The 22,741-nt window shown below is 56.8% G+C and overlaps 1 protein-coding gene across 2 annotated transcripts; it reads left to right on the forward strand.

Moving 5' to 3' along the window:
* Positions 1 to 2,425: 2,425 nt before the first annotated feature.
* On the forward strand, positions 2,426 to 22,392 carry HSPA12B (heat shock protein family A (Hsp70) member 12B). 2 transcript variants are annotated; one of them, XM_059133832.1, is made up of 13 exons: positions 2,451 to 2,576; positions 8,380 to 8,438; positions 10,210 to 10,307; positions 11,294 to 11,418; positions 14,672 to 14,858; positions 15,190 to 15,294; positions 15,588 to 15,704; positions 17,488 to 17,662; positions 18,569 to 18,655; positions 19,095 to 19,199; positions 19,312 to 19,570; positions 20,081 to 20,184; positions 20,805 to 22,392. In XM_059133832.1, the coding sequence occupies exons 2-13, from the start codon at positions 8,396 to 8,398 to the stop codon at positions 21,443 to 21,445; spliced, it is 2,046 nt and encodes a 681-aa protein (XP_058989815.1). In that variant the 5' UTR covers positions 2,451 to 2,576; positions 8,380 to 8,395; the 3' UTR covers positions 21,446 to 22,392. The 2 variants fall into 2 exon arrangements, with proteins under 2 accessions (XP_058989816.1, XP_058989815.1); XM_059133833.1 differs by lacking the exon at positions 11,294 to 11,418 and having other exon boundaries at positions 2,426 to 2,576.
* Positions 22,393 to 22,741: the final 349 nt, after the last annotated feature.

Here is a 22,741-nt window from a genome sequence, read left to right on the forward strand (position 1 = left end):
GGAGGGAGGGGAGACTGAGACGCCCTGGGCTGAAACTTCCTGCTGGTCTGCCACATTGGGCCAGGATGTGGGCACTGGGAAAGGAGAGCCCTGCTTCTGCCTTCTCAACCCCGCATTTTCCTGAGAGACCCCTAGTGATCACCAGGGCTGGGGCCTCTCCCAACTGACACAGCACCCACAGCAGGGTCCAAGGGGCCAGTTTCTTTCCGAGGGCTCAAGGGAAAGGAGAATGTTGCTGAGCAGGTCAGGGCTAGGGGCCTGGTCCAGGAGGAACAGAGCTCTGGAGCTTGTGTTCAAAGGCCTGGAGAGGAGGCTGGAGGTTAGTCTGGGAAGGAGAGCTTGAGAGGTCAACCAAGGGCCGTCCACACCTTGGATCACTTGGATCTTCTCCCGTAGGTAATAGGGAGCCCCAGAGAATATAGGTGATGAAGGAATGGAGCCAGGCTTGCACTTTGGAGAACGACCTTCATTTGCATCATAGAAATGGGCTGGAAGGGCAGGGCATCCTCGAGAGATGAGCCAAGGTCAGAGTGGGAAAGCCTGGCCTGGAGACAGGCTGCTCCTGGGAGGATACTCTCAGAGGCTGAGCCTTCCTCCAGCTTCCCCACCCCGGGAGAAGCAGAAAGCCGCGGTGAGGTCAGTGGGTGGGACCACAGTGGCCCTGGGAGGGGAGAGGAGGGTGTTGCAAGGGCACAGAGAGAGGGTGGTAAAGGCAGGGGCTCTGCAGGATCCTTGTGCATGACCTCCTGGGCCCAAACCTGCTGGCAACTGAGTCAAACATTCTCGAATTTGAGGATTCACTGGGATTATTTGCTGTCCTTCTCTTCTGTTAGACTGGAAGCTGCCCAAGGGTGGGGCCTGTGAGTCCCAAGTCAGACTGAGAGGGCCTGAAATGGGGGGTGGGGTGGGGACAGAAGGCTGCCAAGTGGGAGGATGCCGAGGGTTGAGAACCCCTTACCATGAGTCTTCTTACTCCTGCTCAGAGTGAAGCCCTCAGAGATGAGCCAATAGGTAGAGCTCCAGGTCGGGCGGGAATGAAAGCACAGTGGAAAGGCAAAGGAAAAGGAGAGACAGGCTGCGTTGGCGGGACCAGACCCTTTGCCTTGTCCCCATATACTCCCCTGCAGCCACGTCGGCCCTCCCAGGCTTTGTTTAACCTCTGGAATGACAAGCAGGGCTGACAGCCCCCGTCACACACCTGTCACACACCCAGACAAGTCCAAACACATGCACAAAGACACACATCTATCATATACACAGACACAAAGACACAGTCACACAGACGTCCCAAGAGACGCACTGAACACATGAACATGGAGTCACTGGCATCCAGAGCCGCACTCACACTCGCAGACGCACACACTCCCTGGAGCAGCCAGTGGAGGCTGCTGATTGGATGCTTTGCTGGCTTACTGACTAGCTACAGACGGACCGAGCCCTCTGGTGCAGCACACCCCAACCCCGGCCTTGCTGCAGGGGTGCTCCAGGGCAGTGCCCTGGATCAGAAGGGCAACAAGCCCAGGAAATGTGGCACTTTAGCTGACGAGCTTTTAAAGATGGGCAGTGGGCCGGGCCTAGGCCCTCCAGAACCAGGAGGTGATGGAGGGCAAGGTAAGTTAGCTGCCTCAGAGGGGCTTAGCTGAGAGGGGTCTCCATCTGGCAAACCCCTGTTTGGAGCCATGTCTGAGCATCTCCCCACCCACCCCCACCCCCACCCCCACCCAGGGCCTGGTTAGGACCGGAAGGCTGTGAGCGCTCTAAGGAAAGGGGCTGGGTGCTCTTTAAGGAGGCTGGGTGAGTTCCCAATGAGCCCCCTGCCAGAAATGGGGCCCCAGCCTTCGAGAACCCTTCCTCAATGCTCCAAGCTTCATCAAGGACAGAGCTAGGCCCCAGCCTGGGGCCCAAGGGGCTGACCTCACCTTGGATTCCGCCTTTTCTGTCTGACCCTTGGAGACCTGGCTAGGGTTGGGGGGGGGGGCGGGGAGGAGAGTAGGATGGGCTGGGGAGTGAAAGGAGTCTGGGCCAGGGGACGGGAGGGGTCTGGGGCCAGGACCCTCCCTCACCAGCCGCTATAGGCTCGGGAGTTTCGAGCTGCGAGCTGCGCTGGCCTGATCTGAGCCCCGAGGTGGGCCCTTTGGGGAGGGGAGGGGGAGCCCCTCCGCCGCCTGCCGGCAGCAGGAGGCCGACGAGGGGTCTGGAATTCCTCTTCCCTCCCTCCACCTCCCCTCCTCACCCTTCCCTCCCACCCCCGGGTCTGCGGGCTGGGCGGAGTGGGGAGGCGCAGCGGCGGGGCGCTGGAGGGGCGCAGGGAGGGGCCGCGACGCGGGGTCGGGGTGGGCCCCTCGGAGAGGCCCGCGCAGGCAGGCCCCGCCCCGGCCTCGCACATCTGGGCAGGGAGCGCGCGGCCATCCGGCCTGGGGGAGGGGGCGGCGGCCGGGGTGGGCGGCGCGGGGCGAGCCGGAGGCGCGGGCTGGGCGCACGTCGAGGGCAGCGGCCGCCGAGGCGGGGCACAACCACGGGCTGCGGGCCCGGGATCGAGGCGGCTGGACGGAGGTCGAGCTGTCGGGAGGGCGGAGGTGAGTTCTGAGCGGGCTCCCAGAGGAGAACGTCGGCTAGGTGGCTAGGTGTGTGCCGTCCTGGGGTCCCGGGCTGTCGGCTGAGGGCCCCCCGCCCCCGGAAAGACTAACCCTGGGCAGCCGGGCTGGGGACAGATCCTTCAAGCCGTTCTCTCCAGTGGGGCTGCGGGTTCAGAATAGCAGTTGGAGCGGCGATGGTGGGCTCCCACCCTGGCGTCGGGACCCCACACCGGCTCTGCGGAGGTTGGGGGACTGAGTAGACCCCTGTGCCCCGGTAGGGGTGGGGTTTGGGAGCTGGGAGGTCTGCTCCAGTAAGCCAGTTTGTGGAGGATACAATGCCTACGCCAGAGGTGGAGACCTGGGGTTGAGGGGGGGGGGGGTCACCTGGTCGAGGAAGGGGGTTCCTAGGGCCTATGGTCCGGGAAGCTCGAGAGTGGCACAGTGGCCAGGATGCTGCAGTTCCTGACTGTGGGCAGGCCTCCGCACAGGGACCTCTGGTTTCTTTCTGTGAGGCCGGCTGGGGGGCCCAGGTGGCCAGGCGTCTGGGCTCCATGTCTGGGCAGTGGACACAGTTTGTAAAGCAAGCTCCTGCGGGGCAGAGAGACTGGGAAAGAGTGAGCTCTAAAATATGGTCTCCCTGTGAGACCAAGTGCAGCCCTGGAGCCCTAGAAGGTAAGGGAGGTGAGGGGGTACTGGTGGGCAGAGGATGGGAGGGGCTTCAGTGGGCTCTGCCGGACAGAGGTTGTTTGTGAACCGATTTGTGAACTGACTGCTGCGGTGATGAGGACCCAACGGGGGTGGGGCAGGATGTGTGGGGGAAAAAAGCTGAGGACAGGGAGGGGCCCGTGCAAGGCCATTTATGCCTCCCCCTGCCCCAGCCCAGGAGGCAGCCCCCCTACCCCACAGGCTCCTCATGGTCCCTCTCCTTGAGGGTTCCTTTCCACAGACAGACTGGGGCAGCCCTTTGGGTGCCATTGCTCATTTGTCGGTTCTTGGCCCTGGTTGGTCTAGTCTGTGGCTTGGGAGAAATGCCTGTGGCCTCTCTGCCTGCTGACAGGGTCCTGTTCCATTAAAGAGCTGGCAGGATATTGAGCAGAAAACAGTGGACAGGAGAGGCAGGGTCCAGTGAAGGGAAGCGTGCAGGGGAGAGAGGGGTACTGTAAAGATCTGGGTGGGCTCTTTGTCCTCATGGGCAGAGGACAGGTATGTGGAGCGCTGAAATCCAGCAACACCATGTACCCTCAGTGCTCTTTGGGGACATAAGTATCCAGCCTTAATTTCCCCTCTCCAGGAAGAGATTCTTGGAGAATATTCTCCATCAGGCCCAAAGTCCTTCGCTTTTGTGAGTCTGGGAAGCATTCTAGAATGGGAGTCTCAGTTTCCGAGTTCTTGGACTGAGCCACACCCTGTCCTGGCCCCGGGTGAAAGATAGGTCATATCTATTGGGTAGAAGTCAGGGCCAGGCGTCAATATGAAGCTCGAGATGAGAGAGCAATATGAAGCCAGGGGCTAGGGATCAGTCCATAGGAGGGTGAAGGGGATGTCTGTGAGCAGGGTAGGGGTCAGGCTAGGGCCAGAGTTTAGTCTGTGCTTGTTGCCAGGAAATGAAGTTACTTTCTGTGTAAATCAAACTGCCCTACCCAGTTATGCTCAAACCCCTAAGCATCACCAGTCTGAAATTAGTGGGCCCCTGGGGTGGGGGTCTACTTTGCCCCATCTCCAGCTATGGCTACTGCCCAGTCCTAGCTTTGGGGAACGAGTGTTGTCCTGATTAGCACTCATGATTAGAGTGACTCTCCGAGTCCCACTCAGAGTGCCTCATGATTAGCACTGTCCTTAAATGTTTCTGGGTGTGTATGCATGGTGGGGAGGTGTCCCAAAGACACACAAGGCTGCCGCCCCCTTCTGCCTCCATCTCTCAAAGAATCATCAGGATCCTCCTCTAACACAGAGGGATTCAAGTCCTCCCTCCCTCGCTAAAGAACTCAGAATGATTAGAATAAGTCTCAGTAAGACCAAAATTTCTGGGGCACCTGGGTGGCTTCATCAGGTAAGTGTTAAATTTCTGCCTTTGGCTTGGACCATGATTCCCAGGGTGCTGGGATGAAGCCCTGTGTCAGGTTCCCTGCTCCACGAGTCTGCTAATCCTGCTTCTCCGTCTCCCTGTCACCCGCCCCCATCCCACCATGCTCTCTCTCATTATCTCTCTCTCTCAAATAAATAAATAAAATTTTTTTTTTTAAAGACCAAAACTTATAACAAGAGAAAATTTAGAATCTATACTATGAAGGAAAAGAACAACTGCTCTCATCTGTCCAAGTCCTGCCTTTATCAACCACCTTCCTTACCTGGACTTGTCACTTTTTTTTTTTTAAGATTTTATTAATTGATTGACAGAGAGAGGGCATGCACAAGCAGGAGAGCAGCAGAGGGAGAGAGAGAAGCAAGGTCTCCGCTGAGCAGGGAGCCAGATGCGGGGCTCGATCCCACAACCCCAGAGTCATGACCTGCACTGAAGGCAGATGCTTAACCGACGGAGCTACTCAGTGCCCCAGAACTTGTCAGTCTTAACAAGCCCTTGTGTGACCCATTTTATAGGATAGACACTGAAGCACATAGAGGTGACATGATGTACTCTGACCAGATGCCGTAATAGGCCCTTGCCTACCCTGAGACCCCCGAGGAGGGGCACTCTGTGTTCACATACTCAGAGATGGGAGATAATTGGAACAGGCAGCTTCAGATAGCTGGAGGATTGTAGCACACAGTTTGGACATGGAATCCAGCTTAGAGTGATGACTCCAGAGTCTTTTTTTCCTGGTGGTTCTAGATTGATTCTCCTCCAAAAACAATAGCATTGGTCCAGAAAAGCCATTCATTCATTCAGCCACTTAGCACTGAGCCTGACACAAACAAAGAAATGCTTAGTATTTGCTGAAGAATCAAGACAAGCATACATAGGGCTTCTCCCTTGTGGCCTTGATCTAGCCACGTGTGCGCTGGTGAATGTTTTCATTCAACTCTCTCAGAGGGAGAAAAACCTGATATATAGTGTTTGCCAATTTCAGTGGTGTAAATGCTTCCATCATGGCTGGTTTTAAGTTTCCCAGGTGTTGTCAATCAGTGCAGAGTTGGGAAGACATGCACAATCAGCTGCTAGGGCTGGGGAGAACATCCTCCCGCACACCACTCCCTTCCCCTGAGCTGAGCCTGTGTCTGGCTCTCAGGGCTCATACCCATGCCCACTATTTGCTCTCCCTTTTCTGAGCACCACCCTGCAACTCTGAGTGCCCACAAACAGGCATTCCTGGGCCTCCAACATGTGCCGCAACAGTGTGGCAGCACGACTGTAGGTGTCTGGAAATTTCTATGGTGCTGGCCATGGGGGAATATTCTGGATATGCCTGAGTGTCCATCTGCCCTGGGGCTGGGCTGTGTCAACTGTGTGTGAGCAAGGGCGTGCACATGCATGTTCATGTGTGTGCTTACATGTCATGGCGTCCAGATCTGTGTCTGCCTGTGTTCTATTAGCAAATCTCCTGATCAGGCCACTGACTACAGAGAGGGAGTGGGCTCTGAGCAGCCTCACCTTAATCTGGGGGGACTGCCAGGTCCACAGGTGAGGATAGTGGCATGGGTGATGACTGGCCCAGGGACACATCAAGGAGCACCTCTCAAACTTGAATGTGCCCAGAACCACGGAGGATCTTGTTAAAATGCAAGTTCTGACTCGTTAGTTCTTGGGCAGGACCTGAGGTTCTGCATTTCTGATTGCAATGCAGGGGCTGCAATGCTGCTGCCTCTAGCCCAGCCCCTAGAACTTCACAGACACAAACTCAGGTTCCTCCCATCTTAGAAAGGAAAATGAAAACCCATCCCCCCCTCCTCGAGCTTTCCGTTCCTCTAGCTACTGTCCTCCCACCAGCTCCTGATCTCAGCCAAGTTTCTTGTAAGTGCCCACTGTGTTCTCCTTAGCTCTGCTCGCTTCTTGCCTAGGCTCCCTTGACTTGTACCTCATTTCCATCGTTCTGCCAAAATGCTGGCCCTGGGCCATTAAAACAGGTGTTTCGAGACTCATCAAATAACCTCTAAAGGCATCTAATTTCATGCACATCTCTTAGATCTGAGATCTTCCTGAAACCATAGCAGGCATCTGGACTCCTCGGGCAGCCCGCCTTCCCCCAGCCAGCCTTCTGTGCTGGTGCTCCCTTCTCTTCCCGCACGACTCCTCACCAGGCACCTCCGGGAACCAAGACTCCCAAAGGCGCCTCTCCATCTCAGCTTTCTCTGAGCTTGCATCATACACCAGCCAGCCCCTTAGGCTATTCTCTCCACGGTTGCAAAATTGCACCCAGAACTCTGCCCCTGGCCCCTGCCAGCCCCACCTTCTCCAGTATTCTCCACCTCACTGTCCACCTCCGAGCTCCAGTCGGACAATGTCACCCTTGACACCTGCTTCTTCGCAAAACCCCCATATCCAGTCTGGCCATCTGCTGTCAGCCCTGTTGGGTTTTTTGGGTTTTTTAGGTTTTTATTTATTTATTTGACACAGAGAGAGAGAGATCACAAGTAGGCAGAGAGGCAAGCAGAGATAGAGGAGGGGAAGCAGGCTCCCTGCCGAGCAAAGAGCGTGATGCGGAGCTCGATCCCAGGACCCAGAGACCACAACCTGAACAAAGGCAGAAGCTTAACCCACTGAGCCACCCAGGCACCCAGCCCTGTTGATTTTACCCTCTAACTTAACCTTAACCTCTAACTTTTACCCTCGATCTTCAGAACTCCACCTCTGTCTCAAGACACACAGCCACCACCATCTTCTGTTGCCTGGAACCCTGATGGGGCTTCTGCTTCCCTGCCAGCTGCTATGATCTGCACCCTCCCTATAGCCTGGGAGGCTTTGTAAAATGCAGGTCACACTGCCATCTCTACTCTGCTACTTCAGACCTTTCCAGATTTGGTGTTGCCCTTCATATAAAACCAGATCTAAAATAGGGAGCCCAAGAGCTGCCTGGATGGCTCAGCTGTCTGTCTGCCTTTAGCTCAGGTCGTGATCTCAGGGTCCTGGGGTGGAGCTCAGCTCCTTGGGCTCCCTGCTCTGCAGGGGCGTCTGCTTCTCCCTCTCCCTCTGCCCCTTCCCCCTGCTCACGTGTGCTCTCTCTCTCTTTTTCTCAAATAAATAAATAAAATCTTCAAAAATAAAAGTAAATAAATAAATGAAATAGGGTCCCCAAGGGCCTGCCTACAGGATCAGCCCAGCCCAGCCTAGCCCAGCCTCTCTCTCCAGCCTTACCAAGCCTTTCTGCCTGGTTTATTTATATCCAGCTGTGACCTTGACAGCATCGTTTGTAACCTCAAATGCACTTGGGTGATTCTCTGACCCTTATCCGTCTCCCCACCAGGCTGTGGGCCTCTGGGGCAGCAGCAGTGTCTCTCTGGGTCGCAGATGTCCGCCAGCACCTGGCACAGAGTGGGCACTTGAAAACATGCAGGAACAACCTGATTCCAACAAAGCCGCTGTTGAGATGTTTTCTGAGACAAGTGGGGACTGTGGGACTGAACGTTAGATGAGCCTGAGAAATTACTGTTCGTACTATTAAACATGAGGTCGGTGTGGTGACCCTGTTTTTAAAAATCTTTATCTGTTGGAGAGACATATTAAAGAATTTATAGGTGAAACAACACGATGCCTGGGACTCGCTTCAAAGAACTTCAGCCAAAAGCAAGCAAAGAAAATAAATAAGCATTCAGGGAGGAAACAAGGGAACAAATAAATGCCATTCTGTTTGTCTGTTCCTGCTCACAGACCCAGGCCTGCAAAGATGCTGGCGGTCCCAGACATGGGTCTGCAGGGGCTGTACATCGGTAAGTCTCCCCTCCCCCCGGCCCAACCCTGGCCCTGACCCACCACTGCATTCACCCTGGCACTGAGACCCACCCCTGGTCTGCCCATGGGTGCCTCTCCCAGAAGAGATTGCTGAGCAAGTGTGTGTGTGCAGAAAGGTTGGTGCACACAGGGCTGTGTACGTTAAGTGTGTGTCTTTGAGTGTGTGTGTGCACGGTGCAGGAGTTCTTCCCAGGACTATCTGAGTGTGGGTGTCTTGAGGAGGGTCTGTGTACCCGGGACCTGGTATGAGTGTGTGTGTCTGTGTCTGTGTCTTCCTGCGGGCAGGTCTCTGTGTGCAGGGCCTCGTGTGAGAGCATGTGTATTGGCAGGTGGCTTTGCACGCATGGAATTCTGTGTGTATATGCCTGCAGTGGCCTGCGGCCTGGCCTGGGAGCAGGCTCTACATTCTCTGCAGGGGTGGGAGGCCAGGAGGCAGGAGGGACACTCCTCAGGAAGTCCATTAACAAAGACCTGGCGGGCTGGGCCTTCCTTCCTGCCTGCCTTCCCAGGCTCAAGCCACAGCAGCTCAGCCCCTCAAGCTGGGGCTGCTGGCAGGGCCCAAGCCCGGACCTGCCACCTAGAAAAAAGGAGCCCTGGGAGAACCCTCCGGCACCTCAAGACAGACTCTGGCCCTGGCCAGGCACTTCGAGTCCCCTCATGCCTCACATATGTTCCTGGGGTACCCCAACACCAGGAAGAGTGGGGACCTAGTAGGGCACAAGGCAGGACAGCTGCTGAAGAAACATAGGCCCCAGGCCTGGCTCAGCCTGAATCCTGCCAGACCAGTTCAACATGTCCACAGGTCTTCACACCAGACCCTGTCAGCCTCCCGGGCCAGCCTTCCTGTCCCCACACCCGAATCTCAGGGCGCCCCAGTACCCTGGGCAGGGGCCTTCTCAGGGCCCAGTGTGGTGATGAGGCACTACCAGCCCACACCTAGGAAATGACCAGCCAGGCAGGCCCTTAAGCTGCCTGATCCTCCAAGCCAAGCTCTGGGCTGCCTTCTGGAGCTTCTCTGCTCCCTCCCAACAAAGATCCAACTTGGTCCTGAGCCTGCGAGGGGGTTTCAGTGGGGCCTCCTTCCCCCAAATGCCGGCTCCACGTTCCTGGGGAAGGGAGGCTCAGAATCCAACTTCCTAGTGTTGTGGACACCCCCCAGCTCAGGGCTGGGCCACGGGAAGTACTGTTCCCCTTCTCGATCCTGACCAAGCAGCCAGCTGGGCCTATGCTTGGCCCTTAGTGGAGGGAGGGAGGGTTGAAGGGAGGGAGGCAGATTCCCTCGGGTCCTGATCAGGACCATTTGGCCAAACTCTATTGGGGAGCGGAGGAGCCCCACCTCGGCCTCAGTTCCATCTGCAGTTCCCCACCTTTTCTGGTTTCTCTACCCTCCACCCCAGGATTCCACCCACCCCATCTCTCCTGCCCTTCTGTCTCTAGACTCAGGTTCCCCCCCACCATCCCCCATAGTGCTTCTCTGTCTCTTCCCTCCCCTGCTGTGTCTGAGGGATGCTGGGGAAGACACTAGGTGAGGTATGGGTTACCCTGCAGGGGAAGGTCACCTCAGATGGACAACAAACTGTTAGTCTGCCCCTGCCTCAGTCTTGTCCTTCCTCCCCTCCCCCACTAGTCCCTCTTCCCCTACAGAGTGTCCCTTGCCTCAGTCCAGCAAGGACTGATGGAGAACCTCCCAGGGCCTGGCCACCCGCCCCTACCCTGATTGTGCTAGAGTGACTTGCCCTCTCTTTGCAGGCTCCAGCCCTGAGCGGTCCCCCGTGCCTAGCCCGCCCGGCTCCCCAAGGACCCAGGAAAGCTGTGGCATTGCCCCACTCACACCCTCGCAGTCTCCAGTAAGCTTGGGAGCAGGGCTCCCGGTGGTGGGTGGCCTGGGTGCTATGGAGATGGGCGTGCTCCAGAGAACAAGGCCTGGTGTTTGGCAGAGGCCTGGCAGGGCCAGGGCTGGGCTAGAGGTGGCACCATGCCTCTTACCCCTGCACACTCCATTCATATCCCCCCCAGAAGAGTTAGCCTCCAGTGACCTAGGACTGTAGGGGTAACAGTTCTACTCCGGTGAGCCCCACGTAACTTCCACCCAAACAGCCCTGCTCCAGAATGCCATCCATGGACCAGAGCCTGCCTAGGGCTGGGGGACTTCTGAGCCTCTAGTGACTTCAGGTCCTTAGAGCACTCGGCCTCCTAGAGTTGCTCCCCCTCCTGTCGACCACAGCCCTCCCTGAATACAAGTTATATCTGGGAGAGACAAGACACATTGCTAAAAATTAGTTTGGAAACTACTAGCTTGAAGTATCCAGGATGTAACCCTCCCTCGAACTCCCTGGGTCACCCCACCCAGGATGGCCTCCGCCTAATGATCCAGCTTGGGGATTGCCTTGTTCTCCGGAGCCCAGGCCTGGCCTGGGAGAGGGAAGGAACCGCAGTGGGCCTGTGCACTGGCCTTTCTCCTCTGCCATAAAACCGACAGAGTCTGGTTGTCTCACTGTGGCCACAGACATCTGGGGGGTCAAATATACACAGGTCCGTGTGTTACTGGAGCTGCCCTGAGAAGATGTGAGCTGAGGGTGGGGTCAGGCCAGTCAGGCAGAGGGCAGGCGGGAACCCAAAGAGGAAAGCAGGAGCTTAAGCCCTGGCTACAGAGGGCGACCGGAGAGGCCTTGGGATTCTGCGTAGTTGGCAGCTCAGCCTGGAGCCTGGGGAGGGGAGGGGAGCCCGGGCAGGTAACTGGAGGCAGCGCCAGTTGGGAATACAGCCAGAAAAGAGGAGGGGCTCGGGCACGCAGCCCTTGGCTGCTGCCTGACTCTGGGTCTTGCCCTCACAGAAGCCCGAGACCCGGGCCCCCCAGCACGCTCCCTTCTCCGTGGTGGTGGCCATCGACTTTGGCACCACCTCCAGTGGCTATGCTTTCAGCTTCGCCAGTGATCCTGAAGCCATCCACATGATGAGGTGAGGGTGGCTGGGCTGGGAGATGGGGTCAGGGGTCCTCAGTCCCGGGGCTGGGCCTGGTCTCAGAAGGACTATCACTGAGGACCACATGGAGTCTGCCCAGAGCTCCCTCCATCCCTAGTACACACGCATATATACATATACATGTATTTTTTTAAATAAAAGTGGGAGGGGTGCCTGGGTGGCTCAGTGGGTTAAGCCTCTGCCTTCACCTCAGGTCATGATCTCAGATCCTGGGAATCGATCCCCACATCGGGCTCTCTGCTCAGCAGAAGGCCTGCCTCCCCCTCTCTCTCTGCCTGCCTCTCTGCCTACTTGTGGTCTCTCTCTCTGTGTGTCTAATAAATAAATAAAACCTTAAATAAATAAATAAAAGTGGGATATCCTACAACTTGCCTTACTTTAAACTTCCAACATTATTTTGTAGATGTTTGTGTCAACACATAAAGCCACAATTTCATTTCATTTCTCTTTTCTTTTCCTTTCCTTTCCCTCTTTCTTTTTTTCTTTCTTTTGCTTTCAAATCCACCTGCATTATTTTTTCATTGAAAAGGAAGAAGAAAAGACACCAAGCAAACAACACAAACAAGGCAGCCACCTTGGGCTCAAGCTCCCTTGGGCTCTGAGCATGCATCTTGGTTGACATGCCTGTTCTCTGTATCAGCTTCTGTTGAAGGCACAATTTCTTTTAATAGTTGCCTAGTATCCCACAGTATGGATGTGTCATAATTCACCCATTTTTCTGTTGATGGTTTTAAGAGGCTTCTTCCCCCTAATCGTTCACTATTACAAAAATTGCTGTGATGACTAGCCTTCCTCAAACACCTGTGCTGGGATGTGTGTGCGGGAGACACGCAGATTGCTAGGGTGAGCCCCTCAGTGGAGGTCAAAGACGTGAAGGATCAGAGGGGTCACTGAGGTAACAGGGCACACAGTTGTTGGGAAGGAGATGTGCAAAGAACCCATTCTGATGTAGCCGAGCTTTATTTGAGCAATACATTTTTTAAAAGATTTTATTTATTTGAGAGAGAGAGAGAGAGAGACATAGTTAGAGAGGGAACACAAGCAGGGGGAGTGCGAGAGGGAGAAGCAGGCTTCCCTCCAGCAGGGAGTCCGATGTGGAGCTCTATCCCAGGACCTTGGGATCATGACCTGAGCCAAAGGCAGACGCTTAATGACTGAGCCACCCAGGTGCCCCCAAACGCTCCATTTTTTGACACTCCCCTCCAGGCCTCAAAACCCTGATCCTTTGAATGTGTCTTAGTGTAGCTGCAGCCAATAGGTGGAAGAGCTTTCTAGAAGACCCCAAAGCTCTAACCCACACTGGGACAGGGGAGCTGAGGGGCTTCGCCTGGACCGGGGAGGGTAGATGGCAGGGTAGGAGACAAACGTAAGGGTCGCTTCCTCACAGATACAGCCGACCTGTGTTGTATGCACAGGAACCGTCCTCCCCTTTCTCTGCTCCATCCACCTCCACACAAGGCCACACAGGTTACAGCCCTCTAGGAGCTGCAGGGCATCCCGTAAGCGACTGAGGCCATGCTGGATTCCATGCTGGGGCTGAGGACCAAGCAAGGACACTGTCCCTCTGTCTTGTGGAGAGGACAGTCACTGGAAGTACTGGAGGACATCTTGGCTTGCCTCTCCACCTCTACCAGCCACCGAGACCTGTAATCTCTATCTTCCTAATATCTCTGGAACACCCAGCCACTTCTTTCCATGGCCACCAACCCTAAGTTCAGCCTCACCCTCTCTCACCTGGATGGGAGCAATAAATATCCTTCTCTCTGGTATTCCTTCTCCATTTTTCCTCCCCTCCAAGCTGTTGCCACCTGGGGACTGTGACCTTCCTTTTTCTTCTTTCTCTCTCTCTTTGACTGGCTTTATTAGTGAAAGCCAGGATTAAGGACTTAAGAGTTGGCACTGGGGCCCTTCTTCTGGTCAAAGGTGGGCAAAGCATTAACAAAGCAGCAGTTCTACACCCACTGCTTGGCCTGTCCTGTCTTCTTTTTCTCCTGTTTGGCCACTTTGGGTCTTCCCTCATACTCTCCCAGCACAGCCCAGGGAACCACAGAATTTCCCTCCAAGCCTATGGATCGTTCCTTCCATCCATCACTTCTACTCCAGAGTGGTCAGAGCCTCCACCCGACACTGGCCCTGGAAGCTTCATCTTCTGAGTTGTGCCTGCCAGGAACAGGACTTGATCTCCTTGGAGGTGCCCTCCAACAAGTCTGCTTGAGCCTTGATCTGGGCTATCATGTCCTGGCCAGTCTCTGCAAGGGTGTGTAGGCCCTGGGCATGATCAAAAAGCTGTGTACCAGCAGCTGAACAGTGGTCACCACTGCTCCCACCACAAATATCAACCAGGGACCTTTCTAATGGCAGATGAATCTAAGAATCTAAGAATCTTCATTCTTCTACTTAAGAACCATCAAGACAGAATTCAGACATGGCATTTGACTCTTTTCCTTAGCTGACTTTAACATTCCTGGATTTTCTTTGACTGCATAGAAACTATAGCTGATTCTCCCAGATCATTCACACCTCTAAACTTTTGCACATACTGTTCCTTCTGCCTGGATTCCCAGTTCCTTCCCCTAAAGCCTGCAGGGATAAGCTTGGCCTAGAGGTGTCAGGGCCTCTGAGAAGGCAGAGGAAGGGGAGAAAGAAGTTGCCAGGCCAATGAACTAGACAGGGAGTTCTGGGTGGAGATCCAGATGGCACCTGCAGATGGGTAGGTTTGGAATCTGTTTCAGGTTTTAGGGTACTGCTGGAGGTACAGTCAGCTGGGGTGTAGCTGCCGAGGTGGGTCAGATAGGAATGATTAATGCCTTGAAGGAGCTTGGCCGTGGAAGACAGCCTGGAGGAGGGCGAATAGTCTGGCTGGGAGAAAGCCTCTGCTGGGGTCCTCTAGGGGTCCATGAGGAGGCCAGACCTAGGCAGGTAGATGATGGCTTGCTTCTGCTTAAGAGTATGGGGAGGCGAAGTCCAAAGGTGTATCTCATGGGAGGAAGCAGGATAGGGCGGATCCCATGAACACCATTTATGGAGATTTAACTGGATGCCCAGCACCATCTTCACAAGAACCCTAAGAGGTAGGTACTATTATTATTTCCATATTACGTGTAAGAAGACTGAACCTTAGGAAGGCTAGGTGGCCTGCCCAAGGTCGCATAGCTCATCCCCAAGCCAGTACCCAACCCCACGAAGGGAGGGTTTCTCTGACCACACTGACAGCCCTGTGCCTCCACAGAAAATGGGAGGGCGGGGACCCAGGAGTGGCCCACCAGAAGACCCCCACCTGCCTGCTTTTGACCCCGGAGGGCGCCTTTCACAGTTTTGGCTACACCGCCCGCGATTACTACCACGATCTGGACCCTGAGGAGGCACGAGACTGGCTCTACTTCGAGAAGTTCAAGATGAAGATCCACAGCGCTACTGTAAGGCACATCCTGGCTCGGGGCCGCCCCAGCCAGGGAGGCGGGGCCAAGTGTGGAAAGGGAGGGGCTTACGGAAGGGGAGCAAGGTAAAAGAAGAGGCGAGGATGAGGGGGCGGAGCTTGGGAGCCAGTGGGGGCGGGGCTGGGGTGGGGCTAGGATTAAAGGAGAGGCGGTGCTGACGAGAGGGGCTGGAGACAGAACTAATGTGTGATTAGCGGGGACGCTCTAGAGGCGAGGCAGCAGGAAATGGGGGTGATTTTCAGAGAGAGAGGTCGTCAGGAAGTGGGGGCAGAGCTATGGCCTTCTGCCGAATTGCCGGTGTCCCTGCCAGGATCTCACCCTGAAGACCCAGCTAGAGGCTGTGAATGGAAAGAAAATGCCTGCCCTGGAGGTGTTCGCCCACGCCCTGCGCTTCTTCAAGGAGCATGCCCTTCAGGTGCACTGCGACCCCATCCCTCCCCACCGGGGCACGGACCCCTAGGTCCATTGTCTCCTCTCAGCCTATCCATCAGGGCTCAGAAGCCATCTTCTCCAGCCCCTGCCTTTCCATCTGATGGAGATTGCATGGGATGTACAGGTGTTGGGGAGGGGGGCGTTAGGAATTCTTCCAGTTCAGCTGGGAAGTCCTTCCTGAGGCATGATTAGCTCCTCCAGATCCCATACAAAGAAGGCTGAAGAAACCCCCTTAACCCAAGCCAGCGCACCCCTCACTGCCCCCTCCTACTCCAGGAGCTGAGGGAGCAGTGCCCATCGCTGCCAGAGAAGGACACTGTGCGTTGGGTGTTGACAGTCCCCGCCATCTGGAAACAGCCCGCCAAGCAGTTCATGCGTGAGGCTGCCTACCTGGTGAGCATGGGCAGGCAGAGCAGGGGGCAGTCACTCGGGAGGGGTCCAGGGAGGCCCCCAAGACCGTCCTTTACACACAACCCTGAACCAGTCATTGCATAAAGACCTCTGGCCTTCCCCTGCTGGGCATTTTGGAGGCTTGTTGCTACCAGAGAGGGTGTGAGCCTGCAGGAACAGAGAGCAGAGGGACGAGAGGCACAGCCCAGGCTGGCTTAACCTGTGTCTTAAGTCAGCTTTCCTAGAAGCAGAGCCCAAGATAGGGGTTCTTGTGCATGGGGTGTATTGGAAAAGAGCTCTCAGGAGCAAGAGTGAGGGAAATGGACAGGAGAACGAGTTGAGCAGGAATGTGGTCTCAACCGGAGTCTAGCCTCCGCCTGATCTCATGGAGAGCACTGGAGGAAGAACTGTACCCAGCAGCTGACCACAGTGAGGCAAGGTGGCTGGCTTTTCATGCATCCCTATCAGCCTGTCATTGGTTCCTTGGGGTGTGGGAGAAAGTTCTCCAAGGGACGTGGTTTCCATTCAGCTGAGGGCAGTTCTCCAGAGAAGAGGGCAGCTGGGACACAGGAGCCGCCAGCTATGGAGGGAAGTGATTTGCACCAATGCTCGCTGGGCTTCCTACCATAAGAAGCCCAAAGGTCTGGAGAATGGGAGGTGGTGTACAATTCAAGTCCCCCCACCTCCAGTGAGATGGGGTGGGGAAGAAGGGGAGCACAGCCTCCCAGAACAAGACTTATTGCTTGGTCCTCACCCTGGGCCCTCAGGAAGATGCCCTAGGTCCTCTAAAAGGCCTGTTGGTACACCCCCTGGAAAATACCAGAACCCTCAACCCTCACACACCTGTTCGCCAGGCATGCCCAGGCACCAGGTCTGTCACCAGAAAGAGCTAACCCTGAGGCAGTGGGCATCCCCCCTGCAGAGACCAGGATGAAAGCAAAGCTGTGCCCAGCCAGAATAAACACCCCCCACCCTCGTGCCCTCTGCCAGTTTATCCACCCTGCTTCCTCCCACACCGTTCCCTGGCTGCCAGTTCAGGAAGGGCTGACCCTGGGCAGGAAGTCTCTACACCCACCCATCCCCAACCCCCACCTCATCAGAATCCAGGGAATCCCACAAAACCCTAAAGTACTTCCCAGAGGGATCCCCTGTCCTGATACAGGAAATAACAGATCCCAAGTGTTTTTCTCCCCTCAGCAGGCCCGTCCGGGTGCCTGCAATTTCACTGTTTGATTGTCTCCTGGTGCCTAGATCAGAGTTCTCCTGGGAGTGGGGAGTCCTGTGGCTACTGTCTGGCACCAGCCTGGTGAAGGAAAATGGTTCAGTGAGCCAAAGGGGAACCACCCCCCCCACACACACACACCGTCTGGTCGTTACACCCCCATACCCATACCCACTGTGCTGGGGTCTGAGCTGACACCCTCAGCCAGTGCTCAGCTGGCTAAGCCTGCACCTGTGAGGGGGACCTTGCTGCAGCCTGGGCCACCTTGGGCAGCTTGGAGAGGCAGATCCCAGGTGCTCTAGGTTTTCACTGTCTAGGGTCTCTTCCTGATGGGCAACGCCATGGTATTCTTGACTGTGGCTGTGCCCCTCCCCAGGCTGGTCACAGGGTAGCTGTGAGGTAGCTCCAAGTTTGAGTGGCATGGAGGGGCCTACCATGGGTGGGATGTGATGGGGAGGAACTGGGAGATCCATAGGCTCTGGCTGCTGCCCAGAGGTGCCATCTTAGGTGTGACACCTGGCCCACGGTATTCCCTGGCCCTGCCCGCCCCCCACCAATCCCCAGGCTGGCCTGGTGTCCAGGGAGGATGCAGAGCAACTACTCATCGCCCTGGAGCCAGAGGCTGCCTCTGTCTACTGCCGCAAGCTGCGTCTACACCAGCTCTTGGACCTAAGCAGCCGGGCTCCGGGCAGTGGACGCCTGGGTGAACGCCGCTCCATTGATTCCAGCTTCCGGCAGGGTGAGCTGCCCCCAGGGGCACTGACCAATGGTATGACATTTGCCCTGGGAGGGTCAGAGGGACACTGAGGCCAAAGGCTCAGCCATGTCTGACATGAAGAAGAGACAACCTTCCCTCCCACCCCCCTGCCCCAACCCTCTCCAGCCCCGTCTGAGAGGACAGAAACATCTCTGATGGAATTCAGTCTGAGGGAGGAGGCACAGCCTTGACCTGGGGGAGTCCAATCTGAGGACAGAGATTTCACCTTGCCCTAGGAGATCATTGTCTGAGGAGGGTAGGACTCAGCCCCAGTCCTGAATCTGAAGGTAGGGGAAACCACCTGTCCTGAGGGGTGCTCAGGTACTAACAAAGGAGAAAGCCAGCCCCCACTCTGATCCAAGGTGGTCTTCAAGAGTTTCAACAGCCCCTGAACCAGTCACCTTTCCCATCCTAGTACATCAACTGTCATCCCCCTTCCCCCCACAATAGCCCTGAGCTCCTGCTACTATGCTCAGGCTCCAGTGCCTGCACTGGGCACTGAGATAGCTATGATCAATCTTAGTCACTCTTCCAGATGCCATCTCCCATGACCCCCCTGGACCCCTCAGGACCTCCTCCCCTGGCCACACAAGATCCTCCAAACTGTCCTAACCCCAATCTTGCACTGCTGTGAGCCAGCCTGCATTAAGGGAATGTCCTGCAGCCAGAAATACTTCCCCTCAGCTATTGGTCACAGCACCTGAGTTTACCCCATAGTGTTTTTCTGGACCCTTCAAGGTTCAGCATTGCCTTCCCCTAGTTAGGAGTAGAGCAGGAGTTTCAGAACTGGTTGGTCCAGATGCTCGTGGAGGGTGCTGGTGAGAGGACGGGGGCCAAGCTGAGGCACCTCCTTCTAACGCCACCGTCCTGCTGTACCTTGACCCCCAGCCCGTGAGCAGCTGCGCCGTTCCCGCCACAGCCGCACCTTCCTGGTGGAGTCTGGCGTTGGAGAGCTGTGGGCAGAGATGCAAGCAGGTGGGGAAGGAAGGACCGAGGGACGTTTCTTGGTTCCTGCGGGGAACATATATGATAGGGGGCAAGGGAACATTCGCGAAGTGGGTGTCAGACCCTAAAAATCCCACCCCTCCTCCTCCATCAGCTGCATCTAACCTGGCCATGTCCTGTCACCTGCAGCCCCACCCCACTCAGCCACCCCCCTAACTCCCACTTCTCCTTGGCATTTTCCGCGGATGGTTGCAGAGTCCTGGAAACACTTTTCCCCAAAACCTGGTGGCCTAAGGTTCAAGCACCTGAAGTCCCTTACAGCCACCGCCCCCCCAGCCTCCCTGCAGGCAAGGCTCCGGGCTGGGGCAGGGCTGGGGGCTGGGGGCTGGGTGCTGGGTGAATCTGGAAGAGAGGCAGAGTTGAGGGTGCAAAGCAGGCCGGGAGTGTATGCTCACGCTCAGCGCCGCAGGAGACCGCTACGTGGTGGCAGACTGCGGAGGAGGCACGGTGGACCTGACCGTGCACCAGCTGGAGCAGCCACATGGCACCCTCAAGGAGCTGTACAAGGCATCTGGTGAGTAGCCAGCCAGCAGCACCCTTCATACCCAGTGTGCCCAGGTCCCCCTGCGCCCCCTGGGCGGTGGAGTCTGCGCTGATGCCCCCCTCTTTACCCCTGCCGACGCCAGGCGGTCCCTATGGCGCGGTGGGCGTCGATCTGGCCTTTGAGCAGCTGCTGGGCCGCATCTTCGGCGAGGACTTCATCACCACCTTCAAAAGGCAACGGCCAGCAGCCTGGGTGGATCTAACCATTGCCTTCGAGGCCCGCAAACGCACTGCAGGCCCGCACCGCTCAGGGGCGCTCAACATCTCGCTGCCTTTCTCCTTCATCGACTTCTACCGCAAACAGCGAGGCCATAACGTGGAGACAGCCCTGCGCCGGAGCAGGTGGGTTTGGGGACCACAGACTCAAGCAGGGTTTGCCGGTGGGGTAGGCCCCCAGAAGGGAGGACGTGGGCCCCAGAGGACAGTGGGAGTGTGCCCCCACTGCCCAGCACGCATTTCTTGCCAGTGGACAGCAGGAGAGGGGCATGAACATCCCAGCTAGAATCCATGGCGGGAACTGGGACAGGAATCTTGAGCCCCGGCAGAAGGGCTGACATCTTTCTCCTCCCCGCACCACAGGGGACACAGGCGCCACACACACACACACACACACACACACACACACACACACACGGTGCCAGCCAGTGTGCCTTAGTTCTTCTGCCTAGAGACAAAGGGAGGCTCCTCTCCTGGGACTTCATGCCTGGAACTGGACCAGGCAGGCGGCTAAAGCCCCTGGGGTAGTGGGGCTGGGAGGAACACACTATGCAGTCAGCACCCAGGCACATTGGCCTGGAGCAGGGGTAGAACCCCACACCCCCACCGATAAGCCTGTGCCCCCTTCACCAACAGTGTGAACTTCGTGAAATGGTCCTCACAGGGGATGCTCAGGATGTCTTGCGAGGCCATGAACGAGCTCTTTCAGCCCACGGTCAGTGGGATCATCCAGCATATAGGTGAGTGCCTGCCTGAGTCCTCCACTAACCCTGACATTCACGCTCAGATGCAGGAATGATTGCAGTTCGTGATAATGCCTGGAAGCCTCCACACACCCGTACACTGAAATGAGACCCAGAATCATCTGAAACACCTGGAGGACACAGTGTAGTGGGTATTAAGAACTAGGTGGGATGATGTGTGTAGTCTCTTCTCTGACCGAGGTCAGGTGCCTCGGTTTCCTTGTTTATAAAATGGGGTAATAGTACCGGGTTCCCAAAAGTGTCATCCCAGGGATTTAAATGACCTCAAGTATCTAGAGACGTGCACAGTCGGCAGGAGCACTTAGTACACGCAAATGCACATCCTTGTCGCCCTCCACGAAGTGATGGGAGAAGCAGAGCCGGTGACGACTGCCCAAAGCACTCAATGAAAACGCTCCATGTTTCCCCGAACGCGGCTATCGTTTGAGGGTGTAGGAGCTGACATCTTTCTCCTCCCCGCACCGTGTCTAGTTGTCATCCGGGTACGGGATGGCGGAGGGGAGGTGCCTGTGGCCACCGCGGCAGCCTCCAAGGCTGGGGCTCGCTCTCACCCCGCGTTCCCTCTTCTCTGTACCCCACCCTGCCCCCTCCCGCAGAGGTGCTGCTGGCGCGGCCAGAGGTGCAGGGCGTGAAGCTGCTGTTCCTGGTGGGCGGCTTCGCGGAGTCGGCTGTGCTGCAGCACGCGGTGCAGACGGCGCTGGGCGCCCGCGGGCTGCGCGTGGTGGTCCCGCACGACGTGGGCCTCACCATCCTCAAGGGCGCGGTGCTGTTCGGGCAGGCGCCGGGCGTGGTGCGCGTGCGCCGCTCGCCGCTCACCTACGGCGTGGGCGTGCTCAACCGCTTTGTGGCCGGGCGCCACCCGCCCGAAAAACTGCTGGTCCGCGACGGCCGCCGCTGGTGCACCGACGTCTTCGAGCGCTTCGTGGCCGCCGAGCAGTCGGTAGCCCTGGGCGAGGAGGTGCGGCGCAGCTACTGTCCCGCGCGGCCGGGCCAGCGGCGCGTGCTCATCAACCTGTACTGCTGCGCCGCCGAGGACGCGCGCTTCATCACCGACCCAGGCGTGCGCAAGTGTGGCGCGCTCAGCCTCGAGCTGGAGCCGGCCGCCGACAGCACGTCCTCCGGCCGCCGCGAGATCCGCGCCGCCATGCAGTTTGGCGACACAGAGATCAAGGTCACCGCCGTCGACGTCAGCACCAACCGCTCCGTGCGTGCCGCCATCGACTTTCTCTCCAACTGAGGGCTTGGTGCCAGCCCGACCCCATGCCAGGCCCCGCCCTCTTGCGATTGGGGGTCTGGGGTGTCGGTTTGCGGCGGACAGAGCTGCTGGTTCTGAAGTCAGCGCCTGCCCCCCACCCCGCCCTCCTTTCCGGGGAGCTGAGGTCACAGGATGGGTGGGGACAGACTCTCGCTTTGGATTTGGGCCCGGGGCGGCTGACTGGAAGGCTTTAGAGCCCTGCCAAGCAAGGGCTCAGATCAAGGAGTCAGAAGAGGTTTGTAAGATGGTGCGCCCATAAGGGGTGACCCCGAAGGCAGAATGCACCAGAAGACCAAGTCCTGGCCTGAACTGGCGATGGGGGGGGCGGTGAGGGTAGAGGGGTGGGAGGTGGAGGCAGCTGGGAGAGGCAGAGCAGGGCCGCTGCGGGACGGGGAGCAGAAGGATGGAGGATATGCAGGGCTTGGGCCTGAAGGGCCCAGTGCATGGCTGATAAGCTCAGCCAGCACAGGGCGCTGGGTGGAGAACCTCTATGGGGCAGAAAAATGGCTGGAGACTGGCACAAGTAACACAGGGATAGAGGACCTTCCTGGGTGTGGTACTGACCAAGTGTGACTGTTAATTTTTAACTTTCTCAATTAACAGGCTAAAGAGGAGGGTGCAGGATGAAGGCACTTATGAGAGGATGTGGGGATGCTGGCTGGGGGGAACCTTCCTTCAGGACAGATTAATTCATCTAAGAAGGCCCCAAGGGCAGCCCATGAATGACCCAGTTGCACCCTGTCCCAGTCATCAAAGGGCATAGGGGTTGGGGGGCTGTAGGGAGACAGAAGGAGAAATAAGGGCTGATCCTGGCTCTGCCATCAACTCGATGTGCCATTGGGACATTCCCTGCCCCCCCCCATGACATGCATCTGCCCCACCTGCCTCAGAACCCTAGGTGACAATAAAGCGTTTATGCTTAAGGTGAAGGTATAGCCTGTTGGTACCTCACAAGAGGGGACCTCAACAGCGTAGTGGAGAGGGGCTGGGTTCAAAAAGGGGAGAGTGCTTTCTGCTCTGCACCGCTCTGGGAACTGACCAGAAGGGGGTGCTGTTGTCTCTGTCGCAAACATCCCAAACAGAACTCCCTCCCTAAGACTTCTGTCTGGCCTAGGGAGAAGACCCCATCCCCATCTGAAGCCTAGTGAGTTATACCCAGGCTTAAAATACCTAGCTTGCATACTTCTTTTGGGGCTAGGTGCTAGAATACCATGGAGTGCCCTTGTCTCCTAAAAGAATAATACAGCCAAAATTGTTCTTTAGCCCATCTGTAGAGGA

This window comes from Mustela lutreola, chromosome 9 (genome assembly GCF_030435805.1).
Source record: "Mustela lutreola isolate mMusLut2 chromosome 9, mMusLut2.pri, whole genome shotgun sequence".
Classification (NCBI taxonomy): Eukaryota; Metazoa; Chordata; class Mammalia; order Carnivora; family Mustelidae; genus Mustela; species Mustela lutreola.